Source organism: Pseudopodoces humilis, chromosome 7, assembly GCF_049639895.1.
Source record: "Pseudopodoces humilis isolate 2021_Gansu_Grassland_sample_001 chromosome 7, ASM4963989v1, whole genome shotgun sequence".
Classification (NCBI taxonomy): domain Eukaryota; kingdom Metazoa; phylum Chordata; class Aves; order Passeriformes; family Paridae; genus Pseudopodoces; species Pseudopodoces humilis.
Genome location: NC_142206.1, coordinates 22,989,209 through 23,004,492, shown reverse-complemented (window position 1 = coordinate 23,004,492; position 15,284 = coordinate 22,989,209). Strand labels below are relative to the sequence as shown.

Genomic DNA, 15,284 nt, shown 5'->3' with positions numbered 1-15,284 from the left:
TTGAGATACTGTCTTGGTGAAACTTCTTTTATAGAGAAAAAGAAAGAGCGTTTAGAGAAGATGGTAATGAAATGATGGAGAGCCAGCAAAGCATCTGTTACCCTGAATATCAAAAAACCCCAACAAAAAAAAGCTCACCAAACTTAAAAGAAAAAGGAGTTCTCCCTGCTAAACATGAGAAGGGAAAAGGCTACACAAAACATTGAGCAAGGGAACATTTACAGTTTGACTTTTATTGCATTCAGCAAAATTGGGCTTGGTGTATCTCCTCGTCAGGCACGCATAACTGCACAGCATCATCAGTGCCTCCATGAGGTGGCAACAAACCTCCACTGACAAGCTGCTCTGGCAAAAAAGAGTAATAGTATTCTGCAAAGTGCTCTGGGTAGGAGTGAACTTGCAGAACAGAACAGCACTCTCTGCAGCCATGGGGTCACAAAACCTGGTGCTCCCTCTCCTCTGCCAAATTCACAGCTGCTGTCACCAGCAAAGCGGTGCTGATGGGGAACTGGAGCCCTGTTTGCTCTTCCCAGACAGGATATCCCATCAAGTGCACTTAGGAGAGCTTATGGTAGGCCTGTATATTCAGATTTCAGTGTTTCCACTCATATGCTCCAGCACTACTTGGGTCAAAACAATCTAACTTACATATTCCAATGGCAACCTTGCCACACATTGAATAATGAGCTCTGGGGCAGTTTTAATCACAAATTCAATTAGCGTTAGATTTCTGGCAGGCACATCAACCTCCTCCTTATAAAAATGCAGACACTGTTACTATCCGAGGGATTTTCTTCTCCTCTAGCATGCTGTATGTCCCGAGAGGCAGTCACTGATATTTACAAGTACCTCTCTGGTGATGCCATGAGGGTTTTAGCAAGCTCCAGAACAGCCCCAGCTGTGAGGTTGTGAATTCACACCTCAGCCCAGGTCAATCTGAAAGTGCAAGACACATTGAACAGTCGGCACTTAGTGATTACCCCACAAAAATATCAATCAACTCCACTTTTCTTGGCCTCTGAAAAACAAGCATGTAATTTTTCCCAGGGTCTTGGAGTAGTTTTTGGTTTTGCTTTTTTTTTCCCTAGGATCACAGTCCCACATTAATTTAGGATACCTTTGCTCCACATAAATTTGACTGTAATAGATGAAAACATTTGCTCCACTTGCTGCAAGGTAGGAGAAATCAGTTTATAACGTTCAACAAAATGACACTCATAGGCTGGTGGCATCTACTCACCCTGAACACAAGGGCAGTCACAGTAACCCTGACTATTTTTTAAATGCTTTTTAAAAGGTCCTGTAAACTCAAAACAGCAGTACTTAAAAGATCTACTAGTCAAAGTCGGTCCTGCTTTAAGCAGGCTATTGGAACACTTGACCAGAGCTTCCTTCAAAGCTCTATTATTGTATGAAAATCAAATCAGAAATGCCTCCATTATAAGGAGATACAGGAAGATTTAGAGGACAGTCTGGCTCCCCATGATCTCTGTCACTACGTTTGGAGAGGAAAGGGGGCAGAAAGGAAGGCAAAGGAGAAAGCAGTGAGAAAGTCTTGCTTCAGCCTTTCCACATTGGCTAAGGCAAAAAGATGGAATTGCACTGTGCCAAAAGCCTAAGAATTCAGGTACTCACATGTAAGAAGGGCTACAGACGAAATGCTCGAAGTATGCTGGAAACCCCAAACATGAGGTACTACTCTTCAACAGTTCAGTTAGGAACCACCAGTTTCTATCCTCCATCTCATTCCAGGCCAAGTCATATATACACAGAAGGCTTTCTGAATTACTTTCAGTTTTTTGTCAGATCCATTATTTTTAGAGGACACCAACAACTGAGTAAGAGAATTTACTCAGAAGCTGCCAGGAAAATGGATGGTCCTCTACAACCCTTCAGAAGCCCAAGACCTGCCATCAGCAGCCATTTACAGTTTGTGTCCAAAAAAGCATTAATTTTGTTTGCTGCAATCCATGGTTATCAGCTCCCAGAAAAATAAAAACAGAGGAAGACGTTTGCATATGTTGAAGTCATGGAGTTTCATGAAGTATTGCAAACAGCAGGGCTTTACTCTGGGCAGGGATGAAGGGTGCATGTGCCAGCAGCCAGTTTAGGAGAACATGCCTCCAGCATCAGGAGTTTGTCTTGACTGACTGATGAAGGAAAGGGCAAGAGGATGTTACCATTGCCATGACATCTGCTGCACTTGTTACTCCCTCCTCCCTGTCACCCACTGCCTTGGGTAAACAGGCACTTGAAATTAAACCAGCAAGTGCTGCAGTGTACATACTGTCCTCAGGCAACATGAAAATGGACTCAGGTGTGGTATTCAGACAACAAAAACAATAGCCAGATCTACAAGAAGAGAGAGGAGTCAGCCCAAGCTGCCCTCCCCCTGCCATACCCACCTACCCAGAAGGTGAGTAGATCTGCTTTGCAAAGCACTCCATCTTTGAGTGATAGCAAAGAGCACCATCTGAAAAACAAAAAGAGCGCTGTCTACAGCGTCCTGGAAGTCAAGTGTGATGTCTGTGTGTGATCTCAGTGTCGGGTGATGTTCTAGCACAGAACATTGAGCACACCTTAGTCTAAAAGGTGCTAACAAACAAAACCAAGGCTTTTTGAGGACTTCTATTGCCACTTGAACTGTCAGTCAGATTCTACATAATACTACTGGTTATAAGCACTTTTCAAGAGTAAAATCTGAAAGGTCAGTAGGACTGGTACAGCCTGCAGAGACCCTTTGATGCACCCTTCCCATGAAGGGTCACAAACATCCCCTTTCCACAAAGCCATAACCCCCATGCCTTTCAAGACTGTACACAGTGGCCCAGACCACCATCATACTGAGACTGAACCATGGCAAATACAAGTTTAGGCAAGAATATTCTGCTCTTTGGTGTTAGGACCACAACTAGTGCCCATTTAAATCCAGATATCAAGCTTATGTTCACAGCAGTTGGAAGAAAAGCTCATCATAGAATTTTTGCTTTCCAAGACTGTGTTTTGCCCCAGCTTTGTTGTCATGCAGATCACAAAGGTCCAGATCTAAGTAGATTTCTGAACTTTGCATTCTTTACTTCTAGATATAAATATGTTCGCCTACCCATCTCTTCACTGTACCACTGCTTCTTTTTGAAGTGATGACTCCAGACTCAGCCCTGGTCTAGTATTTTATCTCATTCAGCAGTGAACAACTGCAACAGCTGGAATCCTTACAGAAAAATGAAATCCTTTGCTGAACTTTATGAACATAAATGTCAGAACAGCTGCTATCCGTGTGAAATGAAATGGCCAAAAGTGGTGCAACTAGATACGACCAGTTAGGTCAATCTTGCATTTACCTGTACTGCATGCTTTTTATTCCCTCAGTGAGGGACAACTGAAAATCCTAGACATCCAGGCCCACAAACCAGGTAATCCCACACCGCTTTACTCTTCTAAGAAATGCCTCTTGATAACAACTGCTCCCAAAGCTTCCCGCAGAAGCAGGACTGGCCTGACAGGCCTCACCGTGCAGCAATGCCCTGTTCTGGTACGTTTTTGCAGCTATATGCCAATAGCTGAAGCACTGGCCCATGGCCCCACAGGGTCCCTTCCTGCTGCAGTTCCCGGAGCGGAGCCAGCTGCGCTGGCGGCTGCCCTGCCGGGGCGCGGGGCCAGCAGAGGGAGCGCAAGGACACAGCTCTGCCCTCAGTCGCCCAGCTCGCCCTTCTCCTCGCACAGGACAGCTGACACTGCCAACGACAGCCAGCACTGACAGCTGGCTCAAATGCAGCCCAGAAAGCAAGCAAAAAAAAGCACCTCTTCTAGTATCTGTCAAATGAGTAGGGGCAAAAAAAACCCAAACAGAATCAAATGCTACCTTAGGGGGTAGTGCAAAGCATTTTGCAAATATTTGAACGTAACATAAAAGAAAATGAGTAAAAAAATGGAGTGAGATCTGTCAGTGCTTGTAAGAGTGGATAAATAGGATCATCTTTAACATTTATCCTCATTCCAGAAAATAGTGATCCTCCATATACACATCCTTGTCTTTTTTTAGACCCTTTCATTGAATCTGATGCCAGAGAAACTCATTACAATAAATATTGAAAGAGTACAAGCACACCATTTGCAAAATGGGTGGTGACATTTTGGTTTGGTTTTCCAACACGCAAAACAATAAGGAGTATTTGATGGCCTCTCTCTGGAAGAGTCCCGAAAGGGAAGGCAGAAGAGAACTGGACTCACCTCATCCAGTTTGCTTTGGTTTCATCTGTCCCATCAATGGATTTGTAGCGGTTGTTCTTATCAACGATCTGTGGAACAAGAGAATGGATGCAGCATGTCAATCTCAAATCTCAAATCACTGCTTCAGTTCTAGCCTTACGTCGTGGTGTGAAACTCTGTGTTGTGAATCTCAGCTCTCCAAGTACTACAGGCTGCTGACCTGGACGAGTGCTTAGAGGCTACTCTGACCTGAGAGGCATTTTCCTACATGCAAATAGCTGTAACAGAACTATGGATGCAGCTGACAAAATCACTAACAATCCTGGGATATAAAAGATTAACTTCCCTTTTGGGACAGGGCTGAGACACACATTTATTTTACAGACAGAAGAGTGTGAGGGGCATTTCATATCAGCAGCTCTCCACTTTTTCCCTAGTAATAACTCAAGTCCCACATTGCAATTCTCATAATAATTAACATATGTTGATCCAGTGATGTCTCTATCTCATATGATGACATCAGTGATGTCTCTATCTCTTAACCTCATATAAGTCCTGCAGCGTGAGGAGAAGAAAGTTTTGGTGCTGGAATCTGCATGTAGATCAGTTCCTGATGGACTGGATCTCTTTTCTGGCCTCTAGGCCACCTTCTCTGCTCAGGCAAGCTGGGAGAGAGTGCTAGAAGCCCATGAGAGAGCTCTGCAATCTCTAGATCATCTACCTATACCCTTAAGCTGCTAATATTTAAGGCAGGTCAATGCTGACATAGTGCCCACGTGGCCAGCAGAAGACCTCCAGAGAAGGGGGAAGATGTCTAAGGCTTGGCTGCACAAGCCCATGACATCCCCAGCTCTGAGCTGCATGTCACTGAATTGGGGAAAGTTGTCACTCACCAGCCACGAGAAGAATCCTGCAGACCTGTCCTGGCTAGAGATCTGCCCCTCGTACGGCCCAAAGATGTGACCTTTGGGGATCACCTCGTTCATACAGCGCACGTCGTTCTCCCCGCTGGGCTCTTTAACCACCTCCATTCCAGGCGGGATGGTCAGCGCTGCCCGGTCAGGAATGCCAATGGGCACCGGGGTGTCAGACACAAACACTGGGGGGCCATGGTTTGGACACTCATCCACAAAGTACTCCTGGCAGGACTCACAAACTGCAGATGCAAAGGAAACAGGGGTTAGGTAGGGCAGACATGAGGCACATGATGCACAGCACTCGGGACAGCTCCCTGTCCTCTCCCTGGCCCAGCTGAGCCCCTTCCCCAGACTACAGCCTGCACAAACGCACAGAATCTTCACTGGCTGCTCCCTTGTTCTGCCCCAACCCACACCTGCCCTACCTGACCTTTCCCCTGCACCTGTGTAAGCCCTGGTGCCCTGCATGTATCTGCCACTGATGGCTGAACGGGTGGAAAGGCCCTGTCACCGCGTGCAGAAACAGAGGCTGAGGGCTCCCTGCACATCCCTGGTTAGCAGCAAGTCCTCCAGCCAAAAGGTTTGGTTCCCCACACACCAGATGGGAGCTAAAACAAGCATCCCTGAAAACAAATACCCTCATCATATGGCCTTCATTCTGTGCTTTGGAGAGAGACAGCATCCCAGGCACCTGTCCTGTGTCCAGACAGAGATGCAGGTCTACCAACTGGTAATTCATAGGTATGCCAACATAAATGGCACCAGTTTTCTTTCTGGGAAAGAGCTGGCATCTGCCCAAGGCTCCCTTTGCAGTTTCTGAATTCAAGTTGTTGCATTTTCCAGAGTCTCAGTGTTTTCCAGTGTGCATTTTCATGTTTCCAGCTTGCCTTCCTCCTCCCTCCCTACTTCTGCCTAGCCCCTCCATGGACAAGCTGCTTTTGTGCAACAATTTCCCTACAAATCATGCCAATCTTTTCAGGTGAGAATGCAAATTTATCCCTGGCTTTTTTTTCCCCCTGCTTCCTGCCCCAAACTGACAGGGAAGATCCAAGTCTACAGAAGCAGCAGAGGTGCTTTTCCCTTATTCACAAGACACTTACACCAGAAATCCACTTGCTGAAAGCTCTTGGTCATGATTACATCCCGTTTCCCTTTCAGTTTCTTGGGTTCCATCTCTATGGACTGTGAGTCAGGCCTTCCAGTGCTGAGGAGGGAACAACAGAAGAATGATGTTAACCTGGCAAGATTCTGGGACCGCACATGGAGAGAAGCTGAAGCAATGGGGCCTGACCAACTCCTTCAGCCCCACAGATGCAGCAGAGAAATGACTAAACTTGCCACCCAACCTTCCAAATGCTGGTATCACACATCCTTAAGGCTAAAGCCCACAGCAGATAATGGCTTCAGCTAGAGTAGGTGCACATGAGTAGGCAACCACCCCTGTCAAACAACCCAAGGCAGACCTCACAAAAAGAGCTTTAGTAACTTCATGCAGCTCAAGTATATTCCTCAAAACCACCTTTAAGCTAAGAGGTAGGTGGAGAGAAGGGGTTAGAGTACATCAGACCAATGCTTGGCCACATACCAAGGCTGTCCATACTCCTGGTCCTGGTGTGGAGAGCAGGCCTCTGTTTTTATCGTCACCATCTCCCCTAAGGAAGCCTGGGTCTGGATCAAACAGTCCTTCAAGTTCTCACTCATGTTCTGAAAAAGAATGAAGGAAGGGAGGAGAAATATGAATAGCTGAGAAATGACAACCTTGGTTCCCCCAGGAACCACAGCCTTCTCCCCAGGCCGAGATGAAGTCAGCAGATCAGGCTCCCTTCCGGCACCAAGAGCCACCATCCCACACCAGAGCACCCACACGCCTACATGGAAACCTCTTCCTGCACAGCTCGGCTGCAGGTCAGGTGAAGAGCATGAGACACCACAGAGCAACCTGAAGCATGGAGAATCTGAAATATGCCTCACAGAGCCCATGAAAAACGAACAAGGGATTTCCAGCTGCACATGGAATTGAAGAATGATGGGTGTGATGTGTTCTGGGAACATGGAGCACCACTACTCAGAGCAGGTCTTTGGGGGCAGAAGGACAAGAAAGAGGAATGCAAATTGGGGCATTGAACCAGGATCTGCTTACAAACCTACATATGCCAGTCTCCATCTGGGAACAGAGTACAGTGTCCTGCACCCTGTAGACAGAGCTTTCTGTGTGCTCTGGACACCTCTGACAAACAGATAAGTGTCTACAGTGCCCTCTGAGACTTCACCAAGATTGCACAAATCATGCTCATGATCTTCCTTTGCAGCAAGCAGAGCTGAGCCACCACCACCCTTCTGGCACACAAGGCTGCCGTAGTGAAAATGCCGCTCCCTCTGCTCAGCACAAGAGCCAGGAGGCACTTCACAGAATCACAGAATTATCAATCACTTAATGATGGTTAAGGACAGCAAGCTCCAAAACAATAACACTTCCCCTCCCAGCATGGCGTGGTGCTGAAGAGAATATATAAATATGTCAAGTGATAATAATTTGGAATGGATTTAATTTACATTTTTGGAAGGGTCACTAAGCAAAAGAGCACCTCAGCTTGAGAAAAAGAATAAATTGGAGTGCTGCTCATCTCTTCATTTACATTCATCTTAAGACTTCCTCTAAGGCACACAAACTGTCTGCTCTCAGCTACCACACCAGATCAGACAGATTTCACATCTGCTTCCCCCAAATCCCCTGTGATGGCCCCTTCCATGTCCACTGCCCAATGACATGCTCTTTATGCTGCACACTTGCAGTGCTGACAGAGGGGCCTCCACAGCTCATCAGACCATTTCTATCAGGGGAAACTGGTGGAGGAGCCCATCCCCATCATGACTCGACTCAGGGCATTTCAAAATTCATGTTCTAATGTCACAAACCCCTGAAGAAAGGAATTTTCTTATTCTACACATGCTTGTATGGGCCTGAACACCATGGAAGTCTGGTCTGCATTTCTGCCCTATTTACCGCCAGAAGGAATGCCATTCCCAACCTCTCTGGCTCCTCTTTGTGCCAGGGGACAAATGATTTGTTTTTCCAATCGAACTTCTCACATGCCAGTGTGCAGCCTGAAAGACCTTTATCAAGGAGTGTTACTTAATACTCATACAGTGGTCTGAAAGCAAAGCCTCTGCGTAGGTACAACCAGACACATGCAAACACATGCATTTTTAAGCCTTGACAGGATGTCCAAAACAAGACACATTTTCTTTCAGAATTACCACAGCCATTCAGAAGGAAAGCGATACTAATGCCAAAGAAGGGCTCATTATTTTGGCAGGCTGAGCCCCTTGTCTGCGCTCTCTGAAGCAAGAGGAAAGCTCTGCAGCCCTGTACCCATGCACCAGCCAGTGCTGCAATCAGGGCCTACCTGTCCTTCTCAGAGAAGAAAAAGTATTTTCTGCAAAGTCTGCAGTAAAGCAGCTGAAGAGGGAGAAAGCCTGGGGTGCAGGAAAATGTTAAAAGACAAGAAGAGGTAGCTGCTGCCCCAGAGCTGGTTAGCTGTGGGGCCTGCACTGTCACAGAAAGGTGTGTGATGCTGGCTGTTCGGCAGACACTCTCACTCAGAACAACCACCTGTTTTGGAAGCCTGGCAGACAGGACACCTGGAGTTAAAACACCCATATCCCCCAAGAGATGCACACATTTGTTTCTGAACATAAAATGACTTTCCCTTTCCCACTCTTGCCCCATGGAATATTACAGAGTGAGAGGAACCCTGTGATGACACAGTCTGACCTCCTGCCAAGGAAGGTCACCGTGCTTCCTTCAGCTCTGGTTAAACTATTGCATAACTCTAAATAAAGGGAAAAAAAAAAAAAAAAAAAAAGAAGAAGAAAGAAACACTGCATTTACTTTACACACGAAGCTCTGTGTTTTCCTGTATAGCACATTATGCAGCCCTCCCCTCTCCTGGTCCTCCCTGAACTCCCTCTGACTTATCAGCAGCATTCCTGTGCAGCACACTGGCAGGAGCAGCACCTTGCACCGAGATAACGCCCTCCCTGCCCCAGCTCAGGATCCCGTGTTTGTGTCCAAGTGCTGCATTTATTCTCTGGTCACTGTGCCCAGCTGGGCTCCTGTTTTCAGTGAACCACCGTGCTGCTGTAAGAGCCCTTGCTCCTGCAGCAGCTCCCAGACCACCACACGTCCTGCCAACCCTCCCACCTGCTCTGGGAGTAGGCCACTGCTTTAAGTGTCACACAACTCCTTGTTGCCTCACCCAGTACACAAACAACCCCAAGTTCACCACCAACTCGCCTCTTTTCACTACTTACAAGTTACCCAGTTTTTATGTTGCCCACAAATCCAAATTAACTTCTTGCTTTGTCTCCCAGGACACCAACAATCAAGAGAATCATTTACGCTGCAAATAACTTTTAAGATCATCGTGTCCAACATAAAATCTAGCTCTGCCGAGTCCATCACTAAATCATAGAATCATTTGGGCTGGAAATGACCTTTAAAATCAAGTCCAACCATAAACGTTGCATTGCCAAGTCTACCACTGAACCATACCCCAAAGTGCCAAAGTTACATGTCTTTTAGATACCTCCTAGGTTGGGGACTCAACTACTTCCCGGGGCAAATTTGTTCTAATGCTTGATAACTCTTTTCTAATATCCAAGCTAAACTTACCCTGGTGCAACCTGAAGGCGTTTCCTCTCATCCTATCACTTGTTAACAGTGAAAAGAGATCAATTTCTGCCTCTTGATTAGCATTGAGCCAAAAAACCCAAAAATTCCCAGCTGAGACTACTACACTATCAACAATGGTGCGCCTTTTGCTGTCACACTGTGACCCCTTATTCAGTCAGGTTTCCTTTTATGCATTGAATCATAGAATGGCTTGGGTTGGAAGGGACCTTAAAGATCATTTAGTCCCAATCCCACTGCAGAGACAGCTTCCACTAGACCAAGCTGCTCCAAGTACCATCCAATATGGCCTTGAACATCTCCAGGGATGGGGCAGCCACAGCTTCTCTGTGTTCCAGTGCCACACCACCCTCAGAGTAAAGAAATTTTTTCTCATATCTAATCTAAATCTACCCTCTTCCAGTTTAAAGCCATTCCCCCTTGTCCTATTGCCCACCTAAAACGTCTGTCCCCAGCTTTCTTGAAAGCTCTCTTCAAGTACTGAAAGGCAGTAATCAGGTCTCCCTGGAGCCTTCTCTTCTGCAGGCTGAACAATCCCAACTCTCTCAGCCTGTCTTCACAGGAGAGGTGCTCTAGCCCTGTGATCATCTTCACAGCCCTGCCTCCTCTGGACTCATTCCAACAGTGCGTGTGTGACACTCTGAATCATCCCACCTATTTATTCCTATCACTTGTTGCACAACTTCAGTGCATTAAATGTGCCAGACTTACCAATAGGTCTACCTTTATCAAGTAAAATTAAAGCAATACCAGAAAATCATACTATGTTAGAAAAGAATGATTAAAAAAAACTAAACCTGTACAGACTGACTATTACAATTATTACCCCCTAAAATCATGACCAGTCTGATCCCTATCAGCTATTACATTATTTTACTGGAAGTGAACATCAGACTGTGGATAGCCTAGTTTAATTTGCCCAGTTAAACTTGAAATTGGCTTACTCACTTATGAGTAACAGACAACATTATTTTAAGTCTAACTCATTATGCATGCTTTTTTTTTTTTTTTTTAATTATTTTTAAATTAGCATTTATAGCCCAGAGAGCGCTGCTCAGCCAGGCCTTTTAAAAATCCCTGGACACAAGTAAGCCAGAATAGCAAACCTGAAAATGTACTGCTGTAGTAGCTGCTATTTGCTAATTTCCTAAGCTACTGCTACAACAGAAAGTAAAACACTGCTGCTGTAACTGGTACCACCTCTAAGCTTTTCTTCCAAGAAAGAAACATATAACATTTCTCCAGTTCCAGACCTCAGCTAATGACTGTGCTTTTAGGACTCCTTTAGCTTCTGTTGTATTCAAAGTGATGTTTAATTTTTTGTAATTTCACTGCTCTTTAGTTTCTCCTTCTTGCCATTTCTCCTCCTCCTTTAGCCTTCCACAGCTACAAGAGTCTAGTTCATATTCTGCAGTTTCCAATCCCTCCACTTCACCGGCACTTTCTATAATTGTGTTTGTTCTAGCACCTAAATATGAAGAGCCTCTGAAGATTTCAAATGATGTGGAGAAGCACCATGTAAGCATAAGCACAGCAGGCTCCTTGGTTACTGCTAAAGGGTATTCCCAGGGGATTCCTGGCCTCACCTGTGCATGTCCCTGTGCCCTCCCAATGTGGGGACACAGCCTACTGCAGTGTCCTAGCAGCATGTCAGCAAGGGCAGTCCGTCGGTGAGAGGGATGCTGTGATGACCCAAGTGCTGTTTACACACATCAAGTGCTTTGGACACCAAAGGCAGCTGTGCATCGTGGTCTTCAGCAAACCCAGGACACTAGCGTGACTGCTACAAATCCCAAGAGGCATCCCTGGATCATCCCTGGGTTCACATAACCCCTCCTGTGTTCTTTACAAAGTAGGCAAGGACTTGTCACATTTCTGCATGACACGTTAAGACCTCCAGTGGCTTTGCCATATTACTCAATATTGGGGAAGTAGAAAACACAAGAACATCTGAGCTGTTAATCTCTAATGCAGGAAAAAAACTCCAAAGGGGGTTAAGCATGAACAAACCTGTGAATTCCTGTCCTCAAGTATGCTGCCTTTATCACTGCCCCTCATGTAGTTACTAGTTAACAGTCACGGGCTCTTATCTGCTTGGATCAGCCTCCAAAACAGAGCTTTAATTTTACATTTTACTGGCAGGTTTCCCAGACTGGGACATTCTTTCATGTGAAACAGCCATATAGGAATCCATCCCCTCTTCAGCACACAGCTCCTTCACTCAGTTTCTCACTGCTGGTCTTCTGGAGGTCATCCCCTCTTCTTTTAAGGCAGATCTTGCTTAGCTTGCACCACATTTTAAAGTGCAGGCCCATGGTGAAAGATGGACATGAGTTCATACGCTTTTGCATATTATTACCAGAAATAGTAATCCAGAACAGTCAGCTACTGACAAACTGAGAACAGGGAATAAAGCACAGCATTCAAGGCTCTGAGCTCTGGCCCATACAGCCATGGAAGACCCAGGCTGACCATTCTCCCTGGGGTGAATGCCCTTCCCGAGGTCCTCGGCCATGCCAACCACTTCAGGTCACTTTATGAAGTACCAGCTGGCTATGCAGGCTCATGCTTACAGCCAGCACAAACTCTGAAAGATCAAAGATCCCACAAAGTAAGAGGGAGAACCAGTTTGCTCAGAGGAGGACTACTGTTCACAGTCAGGTGTAAGCCGATGCTCCACTGGGAAAATTGGTTTTGCCTAAACAGTTGCCACAGCACTTTACCCACAAAAGTACAGCATTTTTGTGGGTGAGGCTGTCTTCCACCTGGAGGTGCAGCGGAGCAGTGTCCCGGCACAGCAAAGGCTGGTGGCTACAGGGCAAGACCCCATGACCTGCTTCCCAGCCTGCTGCAAGGCCAGGGCTCTTCTCTGATGGCCAAAGAGCAAGGGGCAATGAGCTGAAGCAGTCACAAATTCAAACTTAATTTAAGATGAAAATTATATGTCATGCATGATGTAGGATCTGTGACCAGGGCTTGTTTAACTCATTGTCAATTCCCCCACTACACTCAGGAGCCATAAATTCACCAGAAGTATGAAATATTTTATCTGAGTTTCAAATTCTGAAAGCACTGAAGAAGGTCAGGACTACAAGAAAGATACCTGAAAACACCACCACTTTTTCTGCAGCTTTCTGAAAAAGCTTGGACAGCAAGCTTCGAAACCACAAGACTTAAACCTGTTTTACAGCAGGGAAGGATGAGAGTTTCCAGAGGTTTTAACTTGCCCAAGACCAGCAACTGACATGACAAACAGGATGGGGCGCCACAACACCAAATTCCTACTGCCATCCTCTCTGCAGACAAGTTGGGAACGGGGAAATTCCAGTTTGCCAACCTGGAACTCCTCCTGTAGTCTCAATGGATGTGAGATGAGTTCACACTGTCACTCTTACATGGTTCACTGGCAAAGCATGTCATCAAAACCCTCCATGATCTGCTTCATAACAGACACGTTTCAGAGGGGGAAGAAGACAGAAAACCTCTGAAATAACCCCTGAACCAGTCTGAAGTTTGTTTTATGACGGCTTCTAGTGAAGACGAAACACACTGATAACTTTACAAGATTTGTTACAAAATTCTGTGTTGTGGTCTCAGAGCATTTGCCCTTTGTTGATCTCAGAGAGTGGGAAAAGGATCCATGTGCTGGCCCATGCACAGCCTATGCAAAGCAGGTATTACTCGATTCAACTTCTCCATGTTAAGTGTTGAGCAAGAACTCAAACAAGCAGGATGATGACAATGTAAAGCTCCCATACAGCCTGAAAGCCCCTGAAACAGTGCAACATGCCACAGAACCAAGCAGGTACTTACTGCAGCTAAAAGAATACATAAGTGACTTGCATTTTAAAAATACATGGAAATTTCTCGTTTTTTGCTGTACTCAGCAAAATTGCATTGATCTCACAGAGTCACAGTTTCAAGGTAGAAATGAGAATTAGGACAATGTGACTGACACCGTGTACATCCCACTCCTTTCCTTTTAGCCTACAAACAGCACAAAACCTCCATCTGAGACTAGCAAGAGGAAGAGAAGCCAATATTTCATGAGTTCATCTCAACTGTTAATCCCCATAACAGACAAGTCATATGTGATTCTTTTTAGTTCTGGGCACCAGGCAGCAGTTCTTTCAAGGGGCTCTGGAATCTAGTGGGAAAGCTTGAAATACCCAGCATGCTAAGACACTGCTTTGAGCAACTGGAAAGAATTGCTTCCCAGGTTAACAGCTGTAATAAACTTCACCATCTTTGGTCAGAACTGTCAGTTGCACTTCTCCGCCTTTGGCTTCAACATAAATATATACCTACATTTATAAAGTTAAAACAAACAGACACAAAACCCCGGTACTAAAACTAGATGTTATTTCACCATTTTTCTCCCTAAGGACAGAATAAGAGTACAGTGGCAGCTGTTAGCCCTCTTCCTTAAGGCACTACTGAAAGGTGTTTGGATAGCAGTAGTGATAAGCACAGAACAAAACCACATACATAGCAGAACCCTGGATATGTACCCATGAAGTATCTTCTCAGATTTCCAACAATTTGTGTATCATTCTTCTGTGTAACTCTTCCAATTTTCTCTGTATTACTTCAGGATGCTGGCACTAGAAAGACACACTGATGTAAGACTGAATCTGAAGTAAATAAAAGGTTTACAGACACAAAATGACCACCTCACCCTGATTCATTACCACCGTTTGTGTCCAAAATCATGACTGTCTTTTCCACCTGGCACAGAAAGCTCCCCAGAGCCGCCTGCCCATTCTGACCCCCATGTTCTCACATGGGACTGCTCAGGACACAGCCTCCCTTCACAGACCATGTTCAGGACATGCCTTTCCAGGTTCATAAATATACACTTGTCTGTGTGAAAATGAGGTTTCGATAACCTCATTCACCAAGCAAACTGCATTACACTGTCCTGCCCCTATCAACAGCTACAATTCACCAAACGTGTTTCATCTACACATTTTGCCAGTGATGAGTCATGTCTTCTTCTGCATCACTGAGCAAGTGTCAAGCAGAACTGGCTTCTCCCTTCCCCTTATCTGAAGAGAAGGATCATCAAGTCTACTTCTTTGAAAACACAGCCTCCACATATCACGTTGCAGAGACTCTTCTGTAAAATGATCAAGCTCTAGCTTAAAATAGCTGGATTATTTGCTCCCCTCGTCTAAGGTGGCAATGCCAGAACCGCGATCTTTTGATGCTGAAAAGATGTTTTCTACATTCATCTTAAAGTTAATCCTGAAACAGTTGATTTATTAGTGTGCTAGTACTGTCCTTTAGCTTAGAGTATCCTTCATCCCCCTTACTGTTTATACTGTCACTTCAGATTATTTATTGGATGCTGATTCTCTACCAATCACTACCTTCACTTCCTAAGCCATATCTATTGATATTCTCTGGCATCGGATATTAATTGGGTTCTCACACACTGACTTAGCTGCCTTTTAGATGTAAAT

The 15,284-nt window shown here is 45.4% G+C and overlaps 1 protein-coding gene across 6 annotated transcripts in view; it reads right to left on the bottom strand.

Moving 5' to 3' along the window:
- Positions 1-15,284, bottom strand: part of PRDM11 (PR/SET domain 11) — a 48,897-nt gene that overhangs the window by 24,261 nt on the left and 9,352 nt on the right. For 3 of the 6 annotated variants that reach the window (XM_088058393.1, XM_088058395.1, XM_088058398.1), the window contains exons 2-6: positions 6,712-6,830; positions 6,227-6,330; positions 5,103-5,365; positions 4,231-4,298; positions 2,406-2,473 (exon numbers count right to left, since the gene is read on the bottom strand). In XM_088058393.1, coding sequence (XP_087914519.1) covers positions 2,406-2,473; positions 4,231-4,298; positions 5,103-5,365; positions 6,227-6,330; positions 6,712-6,827 — 619 coding nt within the window. In that variant the 5' untranslated portion in view covers positions 6,828-6,830. Of the gene's footprint in view, positions 1-2,405; positions 2,474-4,230; positions 4,299-5,102; positions 5,366-6,226; positions 6,331-6,711; positions 6,831-15,284 lie in introns of those variants that run through there. The other 3 variants (XM_088058396.1, XM_088058399.1, XM_088058397.1) reach the window with 2 other exon arrangements.